The sequence below is a fragment of the Propithecus coquereli genome, unplaced genomic scaffold, assembly GCF_000956105.1.
Source record: "Propithecus coquereli isolate 6110/MARCELLA unplaced genomic scaffold, Pcoq_1.0 Scaffold282, whole genome shotgun sequence".
NCBI lineage: Eukaryota > Metazoa > Chordata > Mammalia > Primates > Indriidae > Propithecus > Propithecus coquereli.
Window position 1 is genome coordinate 1,717,550 of NW_012148419.1, and position 24,222 is coordinate 1,741,771.

At 35.0% G+C, this 24,222-nt stretch overlaps 1 protein-coding gene across 1 annotated transcript in view; it reads left to right on the plus strand.

The window, feature by feature from the left end:
* The first annotated feature begins 7,825 nt into the window (after positions 1 to 7,825).
* Positions 7,826 to 24,222, plus strand: part of OSBPL8 (oxysterol binding protein-like 8) — a 161,205-nt gene continuing 144,808 nt past the window's right edge. Inside the window, exon 1 of the mRNA XM_012648358.1 lies at positions 7,826 to 7,939. Within this exon, the coding sequence (XP_012503812.1) occupies positions 7,898 to 7,939 (42 nt within the window). The 5' untranslated portion in view covers positions 7,826 to 7,897. The remainder of the gene's footprint in view (positions 7,940 to 24,222) is intronic.

Genomic DNA, 24,222 nt, shown 5'->3' on the forward strand with positions numbered 1-24,222 from the left:
ATTTAAAACCAAATAAATGAATCTCAAAAAATATAAACTTGAAGTTCAAAATACACTGCATAAGTTAAGAAAGTACTTTAGATTACAAGGATTTATGAAAGGGTCTGTGTTAATTAATCTCAGCTTTATTTATATATTCTACTTTTGGTAATTAATTTGTTTTTATTTACTGTAAAAGGCTCTGCAAGTTTTTTTTTAAACCCTCACTCCATCACCCTCAGAAGTCTGGATTTAACAATCCTATGTGCTGTTGTAGGTAACATCATGCACCATACCTTTGTTATATTGGTACATACAGTATTATTGAGGCACATTACATTGTATCATACTAGTTATGAAATAGTTCATTTCACTTTCCCTCTGCTATACTCCAAGTTCTTTGAGGACAAGAATGATGTTTAATTGTTTTCTGTATGTTCGGAATCTAGAACAATGCCTCCTATATAGCTAGAGGTAAATAATATTTGAATGTGTTTTGAATCCCATAAGGAACATCTAGCTGATGGTGAAGCAACAATAGGTATTAAGATTTATAAACCATAAACTTTATGAATTATATATACTTAGTGGTTGGTCCAGAGATGATGGAAAAATAGAATTTATTTTGTACCTTGAGAGAATTTTGGTAGTAGTGATTTCCTATTTTTCATTGAATTTAGGCTAATATTCTGGTTTTCCTTTGGGCAAAGTATTAACAATATAGTTTTGGCCATATTATATATAAGTAGTACGTATTTATAAAGCAACAGATCAAGAAAATCTTTAGTACATTTTTCTTTGTGCTTTTTATTATAACTATTGTCACTTGGATGATTGGTATATCCATATGTATCTATCTAAAACAATATATCTGTTTAAATATTTTTGACAAATCTGGAAATACAAAAAGTATTTGGACATATTTCTAATTCAGAATTTAAATAATTTATCGGACTTTAATATATTAGGGAATTATTAAATAAATGGAAATTAGATTGTAATGAGTTTGAAATAGATACACCTATATGTGCAGTAGTGTATTTAAGGTTTATGAAATAAGGTGCTTTTTTATGAGGTTTTTTGGGAGGAGGCAATGTTTTGGGGAATACCTACCTACCTACTTACCTACATGCTCCAGAGTAATTTAGATAAGGAGAGCCATCTAGGTTTTTTTCACCTTTATATCTTTAGGTAAGTTACTATACCATTTCCCCTTCTTCCTCATAGTTGGTGAAATTGGTTCAGTTTATTCCTTCTGTCTCCTTGGTTGCATGTGTTTCTCATCCATCTTCCTAAGGTTGTACACAGTGGGATAACTTGTGCTGCACTCTCCTAATCCATCTCCCCCCTTGTCCCTCAGTCTCCAGCTTTTTACCTGCTTCCCATTCTTCCATTATCATGATTATTATTGTGTTTCTATTTTTATTACTGTTACTAATAGTATTAGAATGGAAAAAATCTTAACATAATTCATAGGTGACAAAATATTATTATATTTTAGGAAGGATATGTGCTATACTATTTTGCAATAGTTTTGATGAAAGCCATTTGGATAGACTGCTTTAATGAAACAACTCACTTTGACTTTTTTTCAAAGTGCTTATGAATAGGAAGTTGGTGCTAGCTTGATATTTGGAAACTGTCATGTTTGTATCATTACTTTCTCATTGTTTTAGATTTTCTTTCAGGATTTAACCTACTGTAAATGTGGTTATGCGCTTCTTAAATGACAAGGGTATGTTTTGAGAAACTCATTGTTAAGCAGTTTTGTCATGTGAACATCATGGTATGCTTACACAAACCTAGATGATATATCCTCCCACATACCTAGGCTACATGGTATACTCTATTGCTCCTAGGCTATAAATCTGTACAGCATCTTACTCTACTGAATACTGTAGGCAGTTGTAGCACAATAGTAAGTATTTGTGTATCTAAACATATCAGAGCATAGAAAAGATAATGTGTTGCCCTATGATGTTACGGTAGTTATGATGACACTGGGGGATTGGAATTTTTCAGCTCCATTATAATCTTATGGGACCACTATTGTATATGTAGTCTGTCCTTTACAGAAACGTCCTTCTGCAGTGTGTGGCCCATGACTGTACTGTAGATTAGTTAAGACTAGCTAAACCAAGTTGTTATTTGCAGTCTGATTTTGTTCTTTCTTTATTTTGATTCAACTGGCAGAGTGAAATTAAGATTATTGAATTTAATCCCAGTGATAAAAAGGGAATGTTTTATCTTACAGTAATAAGAAAACAATGTTATTCTTTAAAAGTATATATTCATGGGTCAGCATTTTTGCTTTTGAGAATCTTTGTTTTTGTTACTTATGAATTTAACAAGACAAAAAACTTCTGGGGCATCCTGTGAGATAGGAAGCCACAAACTAATCATGTATAACTTACTGGTGCCTTCAGAGGCAGCCGTCATTCAGTGTGGTATCCTAAGGTTGTTATGACTAAATGGCGTATGTTAAAGCCTTTAACCTTGCCTAGTAGGTGCTCCTTCCTTTCCTTTTCTCTGTGACGGAAATAATTTAAGCCTAAAATAGAAAATAATTTTTATAAAAATTACTTTTTCTAGGAACTTTGTTAGATTAAGTGTAGAGAGTGAGGCACCAGTTCCCAGTGTCTAGAGTACTTATGACAAAAGGAACAAAAGAAAGAACATAGTTTTCTTTAAACTTAAATTCAACTAATAATTATGTTTAAATAGAATGCAGGCCTAGCTTTAGCTTGGCAGATTTGAGCAATTAGTCTTTAGGTTTGTGGTATACTGTTTACAAAAAAGTTATTTGACTTTTATATAGAAGTGATAAACACATTTTAAAAAACTTAAAATGGCAGAGAAGACTACCTTCTTCTTCTCAAGCCTACTACTCCCTAGAGTCTACTGCCATTAAGTTTATTTTTAATTACTGTTTTTACTTAAAAAAATACTTCCCTATTCTCAGATTTATTAGTATTTAAACATTGTTTGACTTTGACCTCTGAAAAATAGTAAGATTAGTGTGTGTATACTTTAAGCCCTCAACTATCTTCTCCCTCCAGGATTTTTTATTAGCCGTGTCTCTTAACTCTCTCTTATCATAGGTGAGGAATTTAGGGCATTTGTACTTTTAGCTTTCCTTTTGTCTTCTTGCTTCTTTTTTTAGTTTGTCATCTTATTATTTTTACTCTGTGTGTCTTCTTTGCTTTTTATATAGAGTAATTCTGCAAGTTGAAAACCAAAAATTGATTCATTTGTTCATTCAGTTTATAAATATTGATTCTTTAATGTTGGAGTACTCGAGGGCCCTGAACTTGGGCCTCTTTTCTGACTGTACAGATTCCTAAGGAGATCTCATCCAATTTTATGGATTTAAATTCCGTCTGTATACTGACTCCCAGTTTACATTTCTAGCCTGATATCTCCCTCTCAGCCTCACATCAGCATGTTCAACTGCCTCCTTGATATCTCTATTCACATGTCTTACTGGCATCTCAAAGTGAACTAGTCTAAAAAGAGCTCCTGATATCTATCCCTTTCCTCCCAAGGCTTCCTACAATGTACTGCATATCTGTTAATAGCAGCTTCATTTTTTAGTTGCTTAGGGCAAAAACTCTTAAGTTCCTGTCTCTCTTTTTGAAACACTTATACCTTATATCTGGTTCACCAGTAAGTCCTTTTGATTTTATACTCAAAGCAAATAAAGAATTTGACACTATTCACCATGTCTTCAACAACTATTTTGGTGCAAGCCATCGTGGATTATAGCAATAGCTTCTACTTTGTAATCTAGTCTAAACTAGCAGCCAGAGTGATCCTGCATAAGTCAAATCCTATCATTCTTAGCTTTCCTTTCAGAAGTAGCTTCCCATCTCATTCAGAGTCAAAGTCAAAGTGCTGCCATCCTTTGAGGCTCTTTATGATTTGGAACTTAGTTATCTTTCTGTTCTCTTTGCTCACCACTCTTACTCTACTTGCCATAGTAGTCTCTTTGCTATTCAAACATGCCACATGCTCCTGCGTGGATCTTTGTGCTTGCTTTCTCCTTTTCTGCTTGGAAGGGCCTTCTATGCATTTGGATGGCTCATCCCATCATGTTACTAAGATCTTGACTCATTGTCATCTCAATGAAGCCTAAAGGCCTTTCCAGGTAGTCCTATCTAAAATTGTTTCCTAGTCCTGTGACATGTCAAATAACTCCTCCCTTCCTATTTTTTCTTCTTAGCACTGATCGCTATTTAATATACAACATATTGTAATTGTTTAATTTTAAAAAATTAATCAGGTCAGGTTCATTGAGGAAAACAAATTACTACAGGTATGTCAAGCAAAAAAAATTAATAAAGGGAATTAGATGTTGATAAATATATTGGAAAAGCTGGAGGTGTGGATATGGAAGGTTGTTTCCAGCTTTCAGGTTAGTCACTGTTGCTGATGATTTATAGCTGCCTGGTGGTACCAACATGGGTACCTGGCAGGGGAGCATTTGATGATTGCTGCAAAACTTCATGTCTGTCAAAGCCCACATGTCTGTTCACTGCCGTCAGAAGAATAATGTTCTGGTTTCTCTTTCTCTTCTACCTTCCAAGTATTGTGCAAATGCATTACGCTGACTGAATGACAAGTATGAAATTTGCAAGGCAGGCTGACAGGCTGGAAACCCAAGGAAGAGTTGATGGTGCAATCTTGAGGACAAAGGCAGTATGAAGGCAGAATTTCTTCTTATTTACAGGGACCTCAGTCTTTTTTTTTTTCTTCACACTTTCAACTGATTAGATCAGACCCACCCACATTATGGAGGGTAACCTGCTTTACTCAAAGTCTACTGATTTAAATGTTAATAATTTACATCTACAATTACCTTTACAGCAACATCTATGCCAGTGTTTGATCAAACAACTGAGTACCATAGCTTATTAGCTAAGTTGACGTATAAAATTAACCATCATAGTCTATGCCTTATCAGCTTGGCACCCATACATATCCCCTTAAACCATAATTGTTATGAGCTGAATTATTCCCAACCCCCACAAATTCATGTTAAAGTTCCAACCCCCAGCACCCCAGAATGTGACTGTATTTGGAGATAGGGTCTTTCAAGAGGTAGTTAAGTTAAAATGAGGTTATTAGGGTGGGCCTTAATTCACTGTGACTGGCGTCCTTATAAGAAGAGGAAATTTGCTCACAGACATGTACAGAGGGAGCACCATGTGAAGACACTGGGATAAAATTGCTGTCTACAAGCCAAGGAGAGAGGCCTGAGAAGAAACCAGACCTGCTTGAATCTTGGATTTTTAGCCTCCAGACTTGTGAGGAAATAAAATTCTGTTGTTTAAGTACCACAAAGTACCACGGAGTTTGTGGTACTTTGTTATGGCAGCCCTAGCAAATACAATAATACAGTAATACAATAGTTGATCTCCAAATAAAGACAGTAACAAGGTCATCTTGTATGCAATGCACTCTTTCCCCAGAAGAGGATGGAGAGTCCTTGGGTGATGTTCACTTTTCTTGTTATCCTATAACTTAAATACTATGATGTAGAGTTAAAAATACTTAAATACTATCATATAAAGTCAGTACACCTTACGTTATGTGTTATTCCCTTATGAAATAAAAAAGGGAAGAAAACAAAGAAGTTTATACACAAACATGTTCATTAAAAAAATACAGAAATTAAACTTGAAAGTGAAAATTACTTCTTGATCCAGAGGCTACACAATGGATGTTATGCTAGCAACAGGAAAACAACATTAATCCCCTGTTCATCTCCATCAAAGCTCTTGGATGACCAGGTGCATTGTCAATGAGCAGTAATATTTTGAAAGGAATCTTTTTTCTGAGTGATAGGTCTCAAGAGGGAGTTTAAAATACTCAGTAAACCATGCTATAAACAGATGTGCTGTCACCTGGGCTTTGTTATTCTATTATGGAGCACAGGCAGAGTAGAGTTAACATAATTCTTAAGGGCCCTATGATTTTTGGAATGGTAAATGAGTATTGGCTTCAACTTAAAGTTAGAAGCTGAATTAGACCCTAATAAGAGTCAGTCTGTCCTTTGAAGCCAGGCATTGAGTTCTCCTCTCTAGCTGTGAAAGTCCTACATGACATCTTTTTCCAATACAAGGCTGTTTTGTCTACCTGGAAAATCTGTTGTTTAGTGTAGCCACCTTCCTCAATGATCTCAGCTAGATCTTCTGAATAACTCGCTGCAGCTTCTCCATCAGCATTTGCTATTTCACTTAGTACTTTTATGTTTATGGAGATGGCTTCTTTCTTTAAACCTCATGTCTGTTAGTTTCAAACTTTTCTTCTGAAGCTTCCTCACTTCTCTCAGCCTTCATAGCATTGAAGAATGTTAGGGCCTTGCTGTGGATAAGGATTTGTTTTAAGGGAATTTTGTGGCAGGGTTAATTTTCTATCTAGACCATTAAAACTTTCTCCATATCAGCAATAAGGCTGTTTTGCTTTCTTATCATTCATGTGTTCACTGGAGTAGCACTTTGAATTTGTTTTAAGCACTTTTCCTTTGCATTCACAATTTGGCTGTTTGGTGAAAGAAGCCTAGCTTTCAGCCTATCTTAGCTTTCGATGAGCCTTCCTCACTAAGCTTAATCATTTCTGGCTTTTGATTTAAAAGTGAGAGGCATGCACCTGTTCCTTTCTCTTGAACACTTAGAGGCTCTTGTAGGGTTATTAATTGGCCTAATTTCAATTTTGTTGTGTCTCAGGGAATAGGGAGGAGAGATTGCTGCTCAGTGGAGCAGTCAGAACATACACAACATTTGTTATGTTTGCCATCTTATATGGGTGAGATTTGTGGCTCCCTAAAACAATTATAATAGTGACATCAAAGATTGCTGATCATAGATCACCATAATAGATATAATAATAATAGACAAGTTTGAAATATTGTGAGAATTATCAAATGTGACAGAGACATGCAGTAAGCACATGCTGCTAAAAAATGGCACTGATAGACTTGCTCGATACAGCATTGCCACAAACCTTTAATTTGTTAAAAAAAAAAAAAAAACCCAAAATGCAATATCTGCAAAGTGCTGTAAAGCAAAGTGCAATAACATGAGGTATGCCTGCATAAGAGCAATACATATTCATCGTAAAGATGGAAAAATATAGAAGCATAAAGAGTTATTTTATATATAACATTCTATCATTTGCTTTTTCCACATGGTCTTCTTTCCAGTTTAGTATATACGGATCTACCTCATTTAAAATAAAGTACTTCAAGTATTCTGTTGTATGTCTATAATATAATTGAAGGAAGCACCTAATGATTGACATTAATGTTGTTTCTGGTTTTCTTCATCATACCTATTACTTTGTTGCGTGTGTTTATTTATATATCTTTGTGCATTGATATGACTATATCTGTGGAAAAATTTCTAGCTTTGAAATTGCTGGACGAAAGCATAAGTATTTTAAATTGTCCTCCAAAAAAGTTGATTTATATTTTAATCATAAAAGTATATGAGAATATGTTTTCCTATATTCTCTCCCATATTGAATTTTACCATACTTTTTAGGTTTTACCAATGTAATAATGAAAAATGAATTTTATTTTATAAATTGTAAATAGATTTAAGCATCCTTTCAAATTTTGGACAATCTCATGTGTTTAACCTCATTGCTACTTCGCTTCACTTGGAATATTTTTTCTTCTTTAATTTTTCTCTGAACCTTTACCACTTGTCAAGCCCACATCAAAATCTGTTTTTTCTATTATTGGATTTCCCAGTAACCTCAGCCTAAAATTATTTCTCCCTGCTTTATTTTCTATTTATTGCAATTTTATACCAGTCCTAATGCTTATGATTTATTCTTCTAGGATTTGCAGATTTACAGAATGGCCAAACGTTAATGGAAAGAGAAGCATAAACTAAACCTATCTTCTTTCATTATGGAGACAGGCTTGGCAGATGGAGAGCCTGACCGAACTTCGGTGAGTAGTTCAAATATAGCATAGTAATTCCGCTCTATCTCCTTCTGTTCTCCCTACCCTCCCAGCCATATGGTGTAAAACACGTTGATATAATAGTTTGTGTTTGTTTTCCCCAAAAACCTTTCTCTTTAGTGAAATCAAGAGACTGTTAACAGTCGAGGAAATTAAATGCCTCCGTATCTCAAATCTTGTGGAACTATGAGCAGGTAGAGGGAATGAAACAGTTAAAATAATTAAGAAATAAGAACAATTATCATATATACTTTCCATTAAAATATAAAGGTTTAATAAACATTGCCGCCCTGTGATCATGATTGAATTGTATTCTGAAATTAAAATACATAAGTAGGGGTAGTGGGTAAAGTATACCTTACCCAATGAATTTTTAAAAAATCACCAGTAGGGTAGATTAAATGATTTGTCACTGTACAAAAAGATTTTGCTCCAGGATAATTTCATTTTCAGTTCTTGTATTTTGACTGATTACATTAAATACTGATTTATAGATTCTCTATTAGAAATGTTTCTGTAACCTAAAGTAAAGGTGCCCCTCATTAATATGTAGTCAGCTGGAAGCTTTATCATTTGTTAGGTGATAGATTATTTGACAAATTTGTATTGTTGGAATAAGGTGAAGGCCAACTAGAATCTGTCTTTTCATATTGCTGTGGAGTTGAGAGTCACTATTATATTGAGGTATTTGTAAATTTAGTGAATGTCCTTTGTTCAGGCTGCAACGTAGGAACAGTCTAATGATTGATAGCAAAGTACAGTTTTGCTGCCTTGTATCAACCTGGTCCCAACCTTTCTTGAATTTCTGGTTCAAACTTGTTTTGGGTTCTTAAATGATGAAAAAAAGTTAAACTTTAAAATGATAACTTGTTAGTAGAGAATAGAATGGGCATGGAAATAACTTGGCTTATGAACATTATTGTCATGTTTATTATAAATGGAAAACTGATGATAGGCTATCTTAATTTTACTGTAGTTTCAGAAAAAAGTTAAGATTAAACCTTGTCTATTAAGCATGATATTTACCACAAACCTTGTCTTTTTTTTTTTTTAAAGCCTAATGGACTTTCTTAGGATCTTTTAGCTGAAACATTTTTGATCTTCTAGTGATAATAAAAATGTCAGTAATAACTATGGTTACTGTTTTCTAAGTGTATACTTTGTCAGACTGTCCTCATAACAGCCATTAAAAATAGATATTTGGCCGGGTGCGGTGGCTCACGCCTGTAATCCTAGCACTTTGGGAGGCCGAGGCGGGCGGATTGTTTGAGCTCAGGAGTTCGAGACCAGCCTGAGCAAGAGCGAGACCCTGTCTCTACTAAAAATAGAAAGAAATTAATCGGACAACTAAAAATATATAGAAAAAATTAGCCGGGCATGGTGGCACATGCCTGTAGTCCCAGCTACTTGGGAGGCCGAGGCAGGAGGATCGCTTGAGCCCAGGAGTTTGAGGTTGCTGTGAGCTAGGATGACGCCACGGCACTCTAGCCCGGGCAACACAGTGAGACTCTGTCTCAAAAAAAAAAAAAATAGGTATTTGTTTATCCTTTTATAGATAGGGAAATAGGCTCAGGGAGATTAATTATCTTCTCTAAGACCTCACAGTTTAGGTTATGGAACTGAAGTCTGTCTCTGAATACTTTACAACACTAAGATGTTGACTGCATACCTATCTTTCTGAATAGAGTTGCGTGGAAGTTATTGCTACCTTTTAAAGTAGATATCTAAGTAAATGGTTTTAAGATTTATACCAGAATCCCTGGGTTGTAGTAATGAAGGATTTTTAATTTTTTTTTTATTTTTTAGGTTTATTCTAAATTTTGTTAATACTGAGAAGTTAGAGGAAAGGTATTTAAAAAGTAGTGAAAACAGTTATCTTGTTCATTAAGTTTCTTCTGTGAAATATTATAGCTCATTTTAGAGAGAATCTCAATACTTTGAGTGTGAATTACTGAAATATTCTGTATTTGAAGCTAACATTGAGGTCCGCTTTTGAGTTAACTATTTATAAAAAATATCACCTTTGAACTGCATGGCCTAAGCTAGTTACTATTTAGATTCAGGAAAGGTGGATAAGAACATGGACTCTGTAAGACATTTAGCTACATGTTAAAATCTGAGCTCTGTCACTGAGTTGTATGACCTGGGTAATTAAGTTCTCCAGGTTTCCAGTTTCCTTATCTATTATTAAATAGAGATAATTGTAGTAGCTACCTCCCAAAGTTGTTTTGAGTATTAATTGAGAATATATATCTATAAAGTGCCTATTATAATGCTACACACATTGTAAACATCCATTAAATAAAATCTATTTGTATTGTTGTTATAACTATTAATATTAAGCCTTCTCTCCAGAAAGATAAATAATTAGAAGTCAGGGGTGGCCTGTGAAGATTGGGTGGTTGCTGTACACTAAAGTAAGTGGAGGAGCTTTCTTAAGAGAACATAAACTTTGAATAGCACAGGTATGCAGGGCTCATGGAATTGAAAATGAGCAAGGAAAGCAGTCTAGGATGGGAAAATAGCAGGAGGCAAGTGGGGGATTAACTGCTTAAGGTTTATTCAGGTTATAATGAGTAGAAAAATTGAGTAAGGTAGGATAGAAGGAAATGATGTTTACGAGAATAAAGATTGATGTGGCAGATAGAGAACAAAGTTATGGAAGGCTTTGAGTGCCAGGCCAGGGATTTTGGACTTGATTCTGTAGGTAATGGTATGTCCATTAAATACCTTTAATGTAGATGGGTCTGGAAGTAGGATACAAGATGATTTGGAGGAGTGAGAGGTAAAGATATTAATTAAGATTTTATTAGAGTAGTCTCGGTGTGAGGTCGTGAAAACTTGGACTATATCTGACTTTATTGTCCATCCATTTTTCTTCTTGCACATCAGATTATTTTTTTAAAATTGTTTGCTCATTTGTTATTCTAGTTATGTATAGTTCTCTTTTTGTGGTATTGTTTGTCTTAGGTGGCAGGTACTGAAAAGCGTAGATTGAATTTGTGTTTTTATATGTGGTAGTTGTATGCAGCAGGACACAAGTGTACATTTAATATATCTTAAACGATTTTTTAAAAGTTTAGTACTTATATCACTTTAGAAAAAAACCACTAAGAAATGCTTAAAGTGTTAGAGTCACATTTTTACGAATAGATTGAGGTAGACGAAAGAAGTGAAATATCCTTTTAGATTAAAAAACATTGAATATGTTCCTCATTTTATATATATATTTTTTTCTTTTTTTTTTTTTTATTGAGTCTGTCTCTCTTGCCCCGGCTAGCATGTGGTGGCTTCATCATAGCTCACTGCAACTTCAGACTCCTGGGCTCAAGTGGTCCTCCTGCCTCAGCCTCTCGAGTAGCTGGGACTACAGATGCACGCCACCATGCCCCGGCTAATTTTTTTATTTTCTGTAGAGATGGGGTCTCACTCTTGCTCAGGCTGGTCCCTGAGCTCAAGCGATCCTCCCACCTTGGCCTCCCAGAGTGCTAGGATTACAGCAAGAGCCCACGCTTGGCCCTCTTTATATGTTTTGAAGTATTATTTCTGTTACCAGAGGAGAATTTATAACTGCTTTGTAAGGTTTGTTACTGGGCAAAATCTTTTATTGTATTAAAAATTGATTATATAAATGACTTTTCAGAAGAGAATAAAAGTTATAAAATGTATCAGTCTTTTTAAAGAGTTCAGAATTGAGGAAATCTTTTATTAAATAATTCAAATTGGGTACTTTAAATCAAAGGCTTTCTGAAGTGGAAGGAACTGCAAAGATTATTTAGTTCAGCAGTTCTTAGAATGTAGTCAGTGAGTGTCTTCCTGATGAGCCTAGAGATGATTCAACTTCTTGAAACTTTGATTTTTTATGTTTGCTAGATGAGTTATTCATGATCACTCATATTTGGTGATCATTTAGCAAAATTAGTGTGTTATTAGAGTTTACTAAAAGCTTTCATCATATTCTGTGAAGTCTGGCTATCTACAAAAATTGGCAACATTGTAGAGCTCATGTATATGTACATAGAAATTAATGGATTGCCCCAGTTTTTGCAACATCAAGTATTATTTTCAATGGGTCATAGTTTTTAAATGTTACTATTTGTTTTGTTATTAATACTATTAGTTTAGTTTCATCATTGTTGATTTAATATATTATGTATTAGTGATAGCATCTTTGTAACAATAGTATTTTTGTATACTGTTTCCCAATACCTTTAGTATACAATTTCCCGATGCCTTTCAGACATTTATGCATTCAAGTCCAATTATAAATTATCTATATGCCAATAATCCTCCCAAAGTATTCCTGTACAATGGCACTTCATTAAATTTCACCATTGGTCATCGTGCTGGTTTCCTATTGTTTCTCTATCCACCACAAATTTAGTGGCTTTAAAACAACATGAATTTATTAATTTAACAGTTCTGGAGGTCAGAAGTCTAAAAGCAAGGTGTTAGCAGGGTTATGTTCCTTCTGAAGGCTTTAAAGGGAGAATCCATTTCCTTGCCTTTATCAATGTCTAGAGGTTGCATTCATTCCTTGGCTCATGGGCCCTTCCTTGTATCATTTCAACCTTGGGCTTTCGTTGTCATATCTGCTACTACCCACTTTGACCCTCTTGTCTCCGTCTTATAAGAACCCTTGTAATTACATTGGGCCCACTTAGATAATCCACTCAGATAATCAAATAATGGCCTTTTATCAAGATCTTTAACTTAGGCACACCTTCAGAGTCCTTTTTACCATGTAAGGTAACATTCACAGCTTCCAGGGATTAGCATGTGGACATCTTTGGGTGGCCATTATTTTGGCTATCAGAGTCAGTGCTAACCCCTGGAGCAACCTAGCCTATTGGAAGTGGGTCAGTCCTGTTGCTGGATTACCCAAAGTCTGGTCTGGCAGGGCATCTCACCTGGAAGGTTGACAGCTAGACTGAAATCCTAAATTATGAAAATTCTTAGGTTGCAGATATCTCCTTATGTAAAGTAATAAAATAGCTATAGAAATTTTAGTCACCACTTTAGCACTTATATACTTATTCTCTCCTGTTAAAATAGCTTCATCTTCCCAATAGCTACTTGCTATAACAGGCTACTTGCTTGTAACAGTTTGTATTAATCACACACTCAAGAATGTTAATAGATGTTATCTTTTTTGAACGTTTTATTATGGGAAATTTCAAATATATTAAAAAATAGATGGACTAGTATAATGCACCCCTATGTACCCAGTGCCCATCTGCAAGAATTGTCAACAGTGTTCAACTCTGGTCAGTCTTGTTTCATCTATACTCCTACCCTCCCAACCCAGATTTTTTTGAGAAAATCTCAGATACATCATTTTATTCATAAGTATTTAAGTATATATCTGTAAAATATAAAGACTTTTCTTTAAAACTTCAATCATAAGTACATTATTCATAAAAAAATTAATAATTCTTTAATCAAATAACTCTTCAATGCTTAAACTTCCCTGATTATCTCATAAATATTCTTTTTATAGTAGTTCATTGTGTTGGACTTGGTTGATACGCCACTTGGGTTAATCTTTTAAGTCTTTCCTCCGTTTTTAATTTTTACTTTTCAGTTTATTGAAGAAACAAGGTATTTTAATCTGTAGCATTTCCTACAATATGGGTTTTTCCCCTGTGGTGATTGTTTAATGTGTTCATTAGTGACTTATATTTCTTGCAAATTGATTGTTAGAATTAGAGGTGTACTCAGATTAAGTTTCAAATTTTCTTTTTTGACAAGAATACCTTGTAAATGGTGTTGTGTATTGCCATCAGGAGGCACATTATGTCTGATTGTCTCTCTTCTTGTGATAATAGCAGCCATTAATGATCATTGCCTAGATCTGTTGTTTCAATAGGGGTATAAATTAGTATTCTACCTGGCTTAGAAAAGTGGGGTCTGGAGAGAGTGACTGTGACTAGTCCATACCTTTTAAGCAAGCAAACCAGTCAACCTACATTTTGTTAGGTATTTTGTCTTCTGCCATTTTACAACTTTACTGAACCTTCTACTAAAGTTAGACATTTAAAACATGGTAAAATAATTTGACAGATATGTTTTATGTTGTATTTTGTGTGTATCTCCTTTACTTTAACTTCTGAAAGTTCTGCATTAGCAGTACTTAAATATTTGCAATTGTTTGAGCTTCCCAAGTGGAAAAATATTACTCAATATTATATTTCCTATTGTATGGGTACTAAAGATTCCATCTTGTTTTGTTTTTTACTTGTTAGAGGTGGTTCTTGTTAGAGGCTTGAATAAGGTAATGTAAAAATCTAGCAGGTATATAATGGGACTCTTTAGTAAATTTGGAGAGCCTGATTGGAGAAAATGTTAGCTTTAGAAAAAGTAAGAGATAGAGCCAGTGATCTACACAGTATATCAGTAAAATTCCCAGCCAGAAATCTTTTGTATTTTCCTTATGCTTGGAGATACTCTCAAAGTGTGTTCCCAGTACTCTGAGAATTCTCAAGACCCTTTCAGAGAATTTGTGAGGTAAAAATTATTTTTGAAATAATATCATGGTGTTTAATATTACTTGCCTTTTTTCTTATCCTCTCATAAGTGCACAGTACAATTTTCCAGAGACTACAATGGGGTATGATGATATCATCACCCTGGTGGCTATTGGAGTGTGTGCTTGTGAATTCTTGTGTTTTCAAATTTTTAGTTTAATTTTTTTCTAAGAGGTGTTTTTTTAAAAAATAAACTTTATTTTAGAGTAGTATTAGGTTTACTGAAAAATTATGAGGGTAGTACAAAGTTACTATATACCTTGTATCCAGCTTCCTCTATAATGAACATCTTATATTAGTGTGGTACATTTGATACAATTAATGAACTCATATTGATACATTATTAACTGATGTGCATATTTAATTCAGATTTATTTAGTTTTCACCTAATGTCCTTTTTCTATTCCAGGATACCATTCAGGATGTCACATTATATTTAGTTGTCATGTCTCCTTAGGCTCCTCTTGGCTATAACAGTTTGTCAGACTTCCCTTGACATGCAGAGGTCCTCAGGGAACAAGTTAGCATGCTATTGTGTAATCTAGGAAAAGGCGTGTAAAGCCTCTAGGATACTGGTAGCAAAATAAAAAAATACGTAAAAGGAATTAGAGATACAAATCAACAGGACCTGGTGATTGATTGGATGTGTAGTTTCAGGAGAATACTAAAGACAGAGTACTTTTGTACATATTAAACATATAGAATCTTAATAATAATAATGTTGAGGTGGTGGTATCCTCATTTTACAGATGCAGAAACTGAGATTAAGGGAAATTATGTAGTTTTTCCAGAGCTCTACAGCAAGTAGACACTGGAGTTTAGAACTTGAACTCAGGCCTTTGCATAATAAGTCGAGTTTTCTTTCTGTGAGTTTTAGGGCATTAATGTATTTAGCAGTTTGTAGTGGGTGAGATAAGATGTTATAAATGACATATATAATGCAGAGGGGACCAGAGGAGTCAGTTATTTTAGAGGAGGGGAGAAGATAATGTCAGTAAAATTTTCTTAGAGGAGGTAACACTTGATCTGAGTGTCGAAAGGAACTTAGTATTCGCCTGCCTAGTGAAGGTGAGGATGGCATTGTGGACTGAGGGACGAGTGAGAATAGCTATAAATAAGTTGGGCAACATCATGGGAAGTGAAAATAATTTTCACTTGTCATATTTGTAAAGTGTAGGGTTGATGGGTGTGTGGAGGAATATGTGATGTAAGATTGGCAAAATTATGAAAACCCTTGAAGATGGGGTTAAATGTTTTTCTCTCTAGTTTTGGTAGTCTGTATCTACCAAGTGCAAAATCATTGAAGTGGTTTTTCAAGGCCTCAGGATCTAATCATACACATGTTTTAGAGGGCTCTCTATGGTATCAGTATGGAAGATAAATTGCTGAGGTGTAAGAAATTCAGATGGCAGGTAATAGCAGTAATAGTAGGCATGGGAAATGAAAAAGGGTAAATATGAGATTTGGGGTGTATAGAACTTTGGACCTTGTCCTAGAGTTAATATTAGGGGTGGAGGAGAAGAGAGGTGGGAAGAATAAAGATGAGGGAGAAGTTCAGAGTGACTTCTAGGTTTCTGTGTATGTGATCATGTGGGAGGTACCATTCATTAAGATATATATTTAAGTGGAAATGTATAGTCTCTGTTGCACTTATTGAACTTCGCATTTGTAGGGTGAAAACAGCCATAGAGGATACATTAATGAATGAGCATGGCTATGTTCTAATAAAACTTCATTTACAAAAACAGGTAGCCAGCCCACTGACAATAGCCTGCTGGCCCCTGTTCTAGAAGAGCATGTGGGATGGCTGGTACTTTTGTGGCTATCTTTGGAAAATGCAGTTTGCCACATCTATATTAAAGTTTCTTATCAGTTTTTGACCTAATTGTTTTAGCAGCCATTGATGAGCATTCCTAAATCTATTAATTGCAATCCTGTAAGGAGGTGCAAAAATGGTGATACTCTACTAGTTGACTAGAATTCCAAAAACATTGGAACTTTTCCATAACAATTATTTGATTATGCTGAGGTATAGTTCCTATAGGAAAGGGAACATATTTTTTAATTCTTTTTATTTACTAATTCTCAGAGTAATAACTTGGGTCCCTAGTATTCTTCAAAATGAGTGACAATTTTTGTTTGTGTTATGAACTCCTAGGCCTTTAACATACTTAATTTGATTAAATTGACCTCAGGGACTAACCTTCTGATGGTCATACTGCTATATTTTTGGCCATTGAGAGCTTATTCAAGTTGGCTCCTGAGTCTTTGAAGGATCTTAGTCCTCTTTGACAACTTCTTCCCTCTGTGATATGACTCATTTTGTGCATTTTCTGTCCCAGACTGAAAATCAGCCATTTCTGTAGAAGCCTTTGTTTCTTTCAGTCAGAAATGGCTTTTAGAGACTACAGTCTAGATTGTAAGATTCATTGCTACTGGGTTGGTTATTGTTTTTAGACCTTCATAGTGGATAGAGCTAGAAAATATATATATACACGAATGAAAATATGTCATTAGTTCTTTCTTAGATTTCCAATCAAATTTGGGATTGACTATATTGTTTTTAGCATTTTTAAATGCATATCCCTTTTTTCTTTTGAAAATATGAGTTACCCAAGATGTGAGCATAATATCACAATACTGATGGAAGTCCACATTTCTCAATAAGCCCATACCTTCAATTTAGAGCGAAACTTATTGTATGATACTAGATATGTTGAGAAATTTTGAGATGAAGAGGAAGGTTAACGGAACCCAGGTTGAGTTGTCTTGATCACTTTAGTAGAGATCACCTTAGAGTATACTAGAGTTTACTGGCTATTATAATTGCTGAGCTGTGGGGTTCAAGATTTGAGAAGTGGAAAGAAAGGTGCTATGGGGACTTTAAGAGGAAACTAGTATAAAAGGAGATAATTGCTAGACAGCGGCATTTGTCTTAACTAAGAAAGCATGTTTTCATTAAAAAAAAAAACACAAATTTCCCACAGAGCTAATTAAAATGGTTGTCCTGAAGTTTAGACTAGGTGTACAAGGAAAGTGAATTTAGTTGGTAGAACACTGGGTATTGGAAGACTAAGACTGTCTTAGTCTGTTGGGTGTTACTGTAAAGGAATACCTGAGGCTGGGTAAATTTATAAATAAAAGAAGTTTATTTAGCTCATGGTTCTGCAGGCTGTACAAGAAGCCTGATGCTGGTTTCTACTTGGCTTCTGCTGAGGGCTTTTGTGCTGTGTCAAAATATGACAGAGAAGGTCAGAAGGGAAGTGAGCACGTGTGAAGAGGGACCAAACCCAAGAGGCATCCTGGCTCTGTAACAACCCATAGCCTCAGGAACTAATCCATTCTCCCTGAGAACCAGTCCTGTCCTGTGAGAGCATGAACTCACTCACTGCCACTAGAATTGCATCAGGCCATTCACCGGGGTCTGGCCCCACCTCCCAATACTGCCACACTGGGGATCACATTTCAACATGAGATTTTTGTGGGGACAAACAAACCAAATCCATATAACAAAGAAGGAATCAAGAGATAAAAGTACAAGATAAAGTGAATGACCAGGTTAAGTAGGAGTTACAGAATAGGAGAGGTAAGAGCAGAGAGCCTATTTAGTTCTGATATGTCCGGGATTCAGGTGATTACTTCATGGGTCCACAATCGTTTTTTCTTGCTTACTTTTCCATTATCTGTTACTTTAATACTCCAGATGTTGGCAATTCTCAATTCTTATTTGAGTCAGAAAACCTTTTCAGTTTAACTGTTCTAGTGAGTGAGTAGCTCTCCAGAGAGATTGAAATATTGTGGGTTAAGTATGTAAGTACATAGTGTAAAAAAGGTTTAGTATCTGATGTATAGTTGGCCATTTATTGAGCACTGTTATTAGAAGAGATGTTAAAGATTATATGGTTCAGTTTAATAGCTTTGTAATCAAGGAATCTGAGTACTGTAATGGTTAAGTAACCTACCCAATGTCTCAAAGTTAATGGGAGGGTTGGGTCTGTTGCCCCAGCTTGATGCTTCCCCCATTTCACTGTAAGACCTCTCTTGTGTTTTGCTTTACCACTCTTTGTAGTCAAAAGCTATCCTAGCCTTAAAAAACAAGATAATAAAATATAAGGAATTCATTAAATATTTCATCACACTTTGTCCAGCAGCTATTATAATTCTTAATAGTTTTCTGTACCAGTTCTCCTCTAGATTTTGCTGTTTTCCCGCTAGATTTCTAGAATTTATGCTTTCTTTATTTGCATTACTGTATTTATGTGGAGAGAAAAAAATTATTTTCTGCATACTTTGTGCCCTGCCTTGGGCTTGGTATCTCATACACTTTCTCATTTAATCCTCTTTATTGTACTGTGAGGTAAATATTACTCTGGTTTTACAGTTAAAGAAACCAAGGTTCTGAATGGGTAAGTAATTTGCATAAGGTTAATTAGCTAGTAAGTGGGCAGTATTAAGATTTAAATACAGATGCTCTAATTGTTATTCTTGTCATTGACTGTAAAGGCTAATGTTTTTATGTTATAAACTCACCTATATTACACCTAGACTTTTTTTTTTTTTTTTTTTTTTTGAGACAGGAGTCTCACAGTGTTGCCCGGGCTAGAGTGCCGTGGCGTCATCCTAGCTCACAGCAACCTCAAACTCCTGGGCTCAAGCAATCCTCCTGCCTCAGCCTCCCGAGTAGCTGGGACTACAGGCATGCGCCACCATGCCCGGCTAATTTTTTCTGTATATTTTTAGTTGTCCAATTAATTTCTTTCTATTTTTAGTAGAGACGGGGTCTCGCTCTTGCTCAGGCTGGTTTCGAACTCCTGAGCTCAAACAATCCGCCCACCTCGGCCTCTACACCTAGACTTTTAAGCATCCTTTTAAAGTTTTTATATTCATTACTTATTATAATGTATACTTTGAAAAACGTGATACATGATGTATTTTATTTAATCCAAAGCTTTGTTCTCTTGTAACTAATTTTGACTTTTCTATCTAGGCTGAATATTTTGACATTTAGGCACAATGTAGTTGCTGAGATGTTAAGAGCAGTTGCTAACTGCATTCTTATGTGTGGTAGATTTATGAGTCATGGAGGTTGACGTTTCCATAATATTATTAGCAGTCTTGCTTATGGCTTGATACTGTACAGCATGACACTGATCAGTGATTTGTTAGAAATGGAATAGAACTCTGGAAGGAAAGAAGGTGTTTGTTATGCAGTTCTTGTCTCTTAATTCAGATCTTGGTCATGATTCAATCTAGAACATAGGCTCACATTTCTCTACAAAGAATTCAAAGAATTGGCAAAAATGAAATTTTGGAAGCTCTTATTTCAAACTGAAAATTTAAATGACTTAAAACAAGTCATAAGATTAAACATCATATGTTGAAATATTTACTTATATGCTGTTTTGTTCTCATATCTTACCTGGCATGATTGTGATAAAGCAACTATGGCTGGGTTAGGTCAGTTATAGAGAAACATGTTAATGAGGTCAAAGGCCAAGGTTATAAGTTTAATTCTTTTAGTGGGCAATTTTTTTAGTTTCATAACTACAAACTTCACCAGCAGTCTTATCAGATGCATGTCATTAGTTATAAGTGAAAATCATTGATTAATTTTGAGCTTCTCCTGTGTGTGAAGACCTTGATGAAGGAGGTTGGTTTAATCTTGGCAAGAGCACCAGTACCAGAAGAAATATGAATTCGTGCTCCCATTACCAAAAAGTGAGGTGAATCTGTAACAGTGTTATTTTATGAAGGACAGAATTATTTAAGAAAAAGAATGGGGGAATTCCTAGCAATGGAATTTGGGTATATGATGGGCAAAGAGTAATAGTGGAAGAAAATATAAATGTGCTGTGAATTAAAGCTAAGGATGTCCTTAGGATTGAGATAATTTTCTATTCTGAACTGTAGTGATAACAGAATTTTAGGACTGTACCTGATCTCATGAGCAAGTAGGAAAACAAAATTCAAGATATTTATTCAAGGACACCCAGAAAATAGTGATAACAGTTAGGCTTAGAATTCAGATTTCATTATTCTAGTCTTATCTAGTCCATAGTTCTTTGTGTATCATATTAGGCATGCAGTATGTTAAGTTTTTGAAAATATAAAGATGAGCATGACTTGTTTTTTGCCATAAGAGAACTTAAAATTAATTCATTTAATAAACAGGAACTCAGTAAACTATGTATAAAAAATTCTTTGCTAGGTTTAAGGGTTATAATAATGACTTAGCCTTTTTTTTTTTTTTAATTTATGTGTTTGTTCATTCAGTATTTGTTGAATGTCTACAATGGTGCCAAGCTCTGTTTGGGTTTTCAGGGACATAGCAGTGAACAAAACAGATAAAATTCCCACTCCAGTGGAACTAACATTTGAGTGGAGAGAGTAAAAAAAAAAATACATAAATACATACTGTGTTATGTGATGATTGCGGTGATGAAAAATAAAGCAGGGTAAGAAGGATAGAGTGTAACAGAATAGGGGATGGTTGCTGTTTTCAGGAATATCATGGAAGTCTTCTGATGAAGTAGTTTTTGAGCAGAATTCTAAAGGAAATTTTCTAAGCAAAGAGCCAAGTGTAGAGCTCGCATGTCTATTGGGCAGACTGTGGCAGTTAGGCGGTAAGTGTTAGAGGTTGGGGGAAAGGGTGAGCGAAGAGTCTTTCCTCCTCCTCAATCAGGAAGATGGAGGTGCAGGGTCAGTGTTGCTGGGAACACATGGAGCTCTCTGGGCTTTCCCCTGCAATCCCACCTGATAATAGAAGGATGCAATGACAACACAGATGGAATATCCGTCTGTCATACCTGCCGTGGGAGGTCAGGAAAACCCTTACCAAGGATGTAATGCTTTATTTAAGAAGAATGAGTTTACCAGGAGGACCACTGGAATGGCTGTGAGGGGCTGCAGCTCTGGAGAGCTTAAGGTAGGAAGGGGAGTCAGTGATGAATTGAGCCCTTTAAAAGTCAGGTCAATGGAATCATCTGAGGAAAGCATGTCGAATGGAAACAAAAGAGATTCTAGGATGCAGCCTTAGGAAATAACTATCTAAAGGGGGTACTGGGGAAGGGAGCCAAGCAAAGAGGGAGGAGAAAAGAGAGAAAATAGCTTGTAAACTAAGGAAGGGCAGTGTTTTGAGAAAAAGAGTGGTCAGTTAGATTGAGCTGGGGAAAGGTAAGGTTGTGCTAGACCGGAGTTGTCTGATAGAGTAGCCACTTGTGAGACATGACTAATTTAAATTTAAATTAATTAAGTTAAATAAAAAATTTAATTCCTTAGTCTCACTTGCAACATTTCAAGAATTCAATAGCTGTGTGTAGCTAGTAGCTGCCCTGTTGGACATTGCAGATATGGAATATTTCCATCATTGCAGAAAGTTCTCTTTGATAGCACTCTACTAGGCCCTTATGATATTGGAGAAAAGTTAAATAACAATTAAATTATTTATTTGTGATAGCAATAGAGAAAATACTAATGAGCTAGCTAATTATGCATCGTCAAGGAACTCACACTAGGAAGTCAGGGTTGAAGAAAGATGACTTCAGCTTGAACTTTGGTAGCAGAATTATTAAATCAAGTTGAGCTTCAAGGTTAGGAGACTTTGGAGTTATTGGATAGGGGAGCAAAAAGAAAATAGAAAATTACAGATCACTCTCAGCAATCAGTTTTACTAGGAAGAATTTTAGCTAAGTAGAGGTTTAGTTAAGTGGAGTCTCAAGACTATTTCATAGATCAAAACATTCTTGTGCGATGAATAATTGGGCCAAATTGTAGAATATTTTAAATATCAGGATTTGGGGCTTATTTTTGAAAGAATAGGGTGTATCAGTTGTTTTTCAGTGGCCAGAGTGATTGTCTAGGTAGGAAATTAAGTTGGCAAATTAATTGCTCCCTTCTGGCTCCTTTCTTAGTCTCTCATTTGTTATGCTACTAAGTAATTCTGCCTTATGTTTATATACTGTTTTTCAAAACAAATTCATAAAGTACACTCATGCAAACTATTATTAAACCTCATAAAAATTCCAGAAAGTTGTAAGGTTTAGTAATTAAGGTACTCACAAAAGAGAAAAATCTATCAGAAGTTAAATGACTTGCAAATGATGGGCTAGCTTGAAGAATGACTAATATTCAGTGGACTGGAGATATCTTAATGTCAACTAAATTACTATACAATACATACTGTCTTCAGTGTATGGTGATCTTGGCAGTAGGGACCATGTCTTTATCATTTTTTTGAATCCTAATACCAAGCACAGTAAATGAGTGAGTGGGGTGAGACTGAATACAGGGATACCTATTGAAAGGGAGATGCAAAAGTTGAGAAATGAGGTGATGTAGGTCTGACCTGGGTGGTACTAATGGGAAATGAAAGAAAGGACTGGATATGAGATAGACATTGTAGAGGTAAAAATAATCAGAACTTAGTGATTTGATCAGATTTTGGGGGAAAGTCTTGGACTCAAGGGTTTAGGTCTGAGGGATTGTAAGAAAGATGGGCAAATCAGTGTGGAAGCTGGTTTCTGACAGAAAGCCAAGTGCTATTTTTGACATAAAAATGCTTTCTGAAACAAGCTTAAAGCCCTTCCTTTGTTAACAGAATTTTAGAACTAGAAGTTAACTTGTAATAATGTCCAAACATACAGATAGAAGTGTTTTCAAGTTTTAGAAATACGCTAGGTCTGAAAAAGAAATTTAGAAGTTACCTGAATATAGGTTATAAATGAACCTTGAGAATGAATAGAATCTTCAGGGGAAAAGAGCAGGTAGAGAAAGAACAACAAATACTTAAGGCTGAGCACAGGTTATGGCTATTCACTTACTGAATGGGAGCACAAAGCGGAGGCAGGAAATACCAGAAGTGAAGCCAGAGCAGTGGATTATTTTAGAAACCAAAGGAAGAGAGGGCTTACATGAAAAAGCGGAGAGAATTAAATACATACAAGGAGGATGAAAATTGTGAAAACTCCCCAGAACATGCCAGATAGGACTTCACAAATTGGCTGATTGACTGTAATTTCCTGAAGCCAGAATAAAAAAAAAAAAAAAAAAGATTTTTTTAAGGATTTAGTTTTTAGTGTAAAAGTAATATTGAACTTTTTTTGTTTGTTTTTGCTACTTAAAAGATTATCGCACCACTTAATTCATTTGATAAACCATAGGTGGTATTCAAATTCAGGTATATGAGATTAAATCACTTCTGAGAAAATTTGTTTTCTTTTTAGATCTTGCCATATTCAGAAGTTGCTGAAGTTCAAGAGACAGTGAGTAATATATGGTGCTATGTTGGAAATGTTAATGTTTTTGTATTTTATTAGGATTTCAAATTGGATTCTTAAAATATATTTTCCACCGTACTTAATCTCAGATGATTATGTCATTATAATAAAGAGCTAGTGTAGATTGAAAAAAGCAGTTTAAAAAATTCCTTACATTTTTCTAAATTGTAAATAGGTTTAATCTTTTTTGACTATTAAACATGCATACTAGTATACCATATTTAAACAGTATCTACCCCCTAAATGTAACCGCTGTTAATATTTTGGCAACATCTTGCCTAAGTTTGTATGTATATGTCTCACAAATGAAAATTTACAAAAATGGAATCATTCCATTTCTACAAGCTTTTTTATAACCTACTTTTAAAAGCCCATATATAATGGATGTTTTTCAGTAGGGAAAAAAAAACTTGACTGACTACACAGTATTTCATTGTGTGAATGTATTATTATTTATTACCCTGTTTAA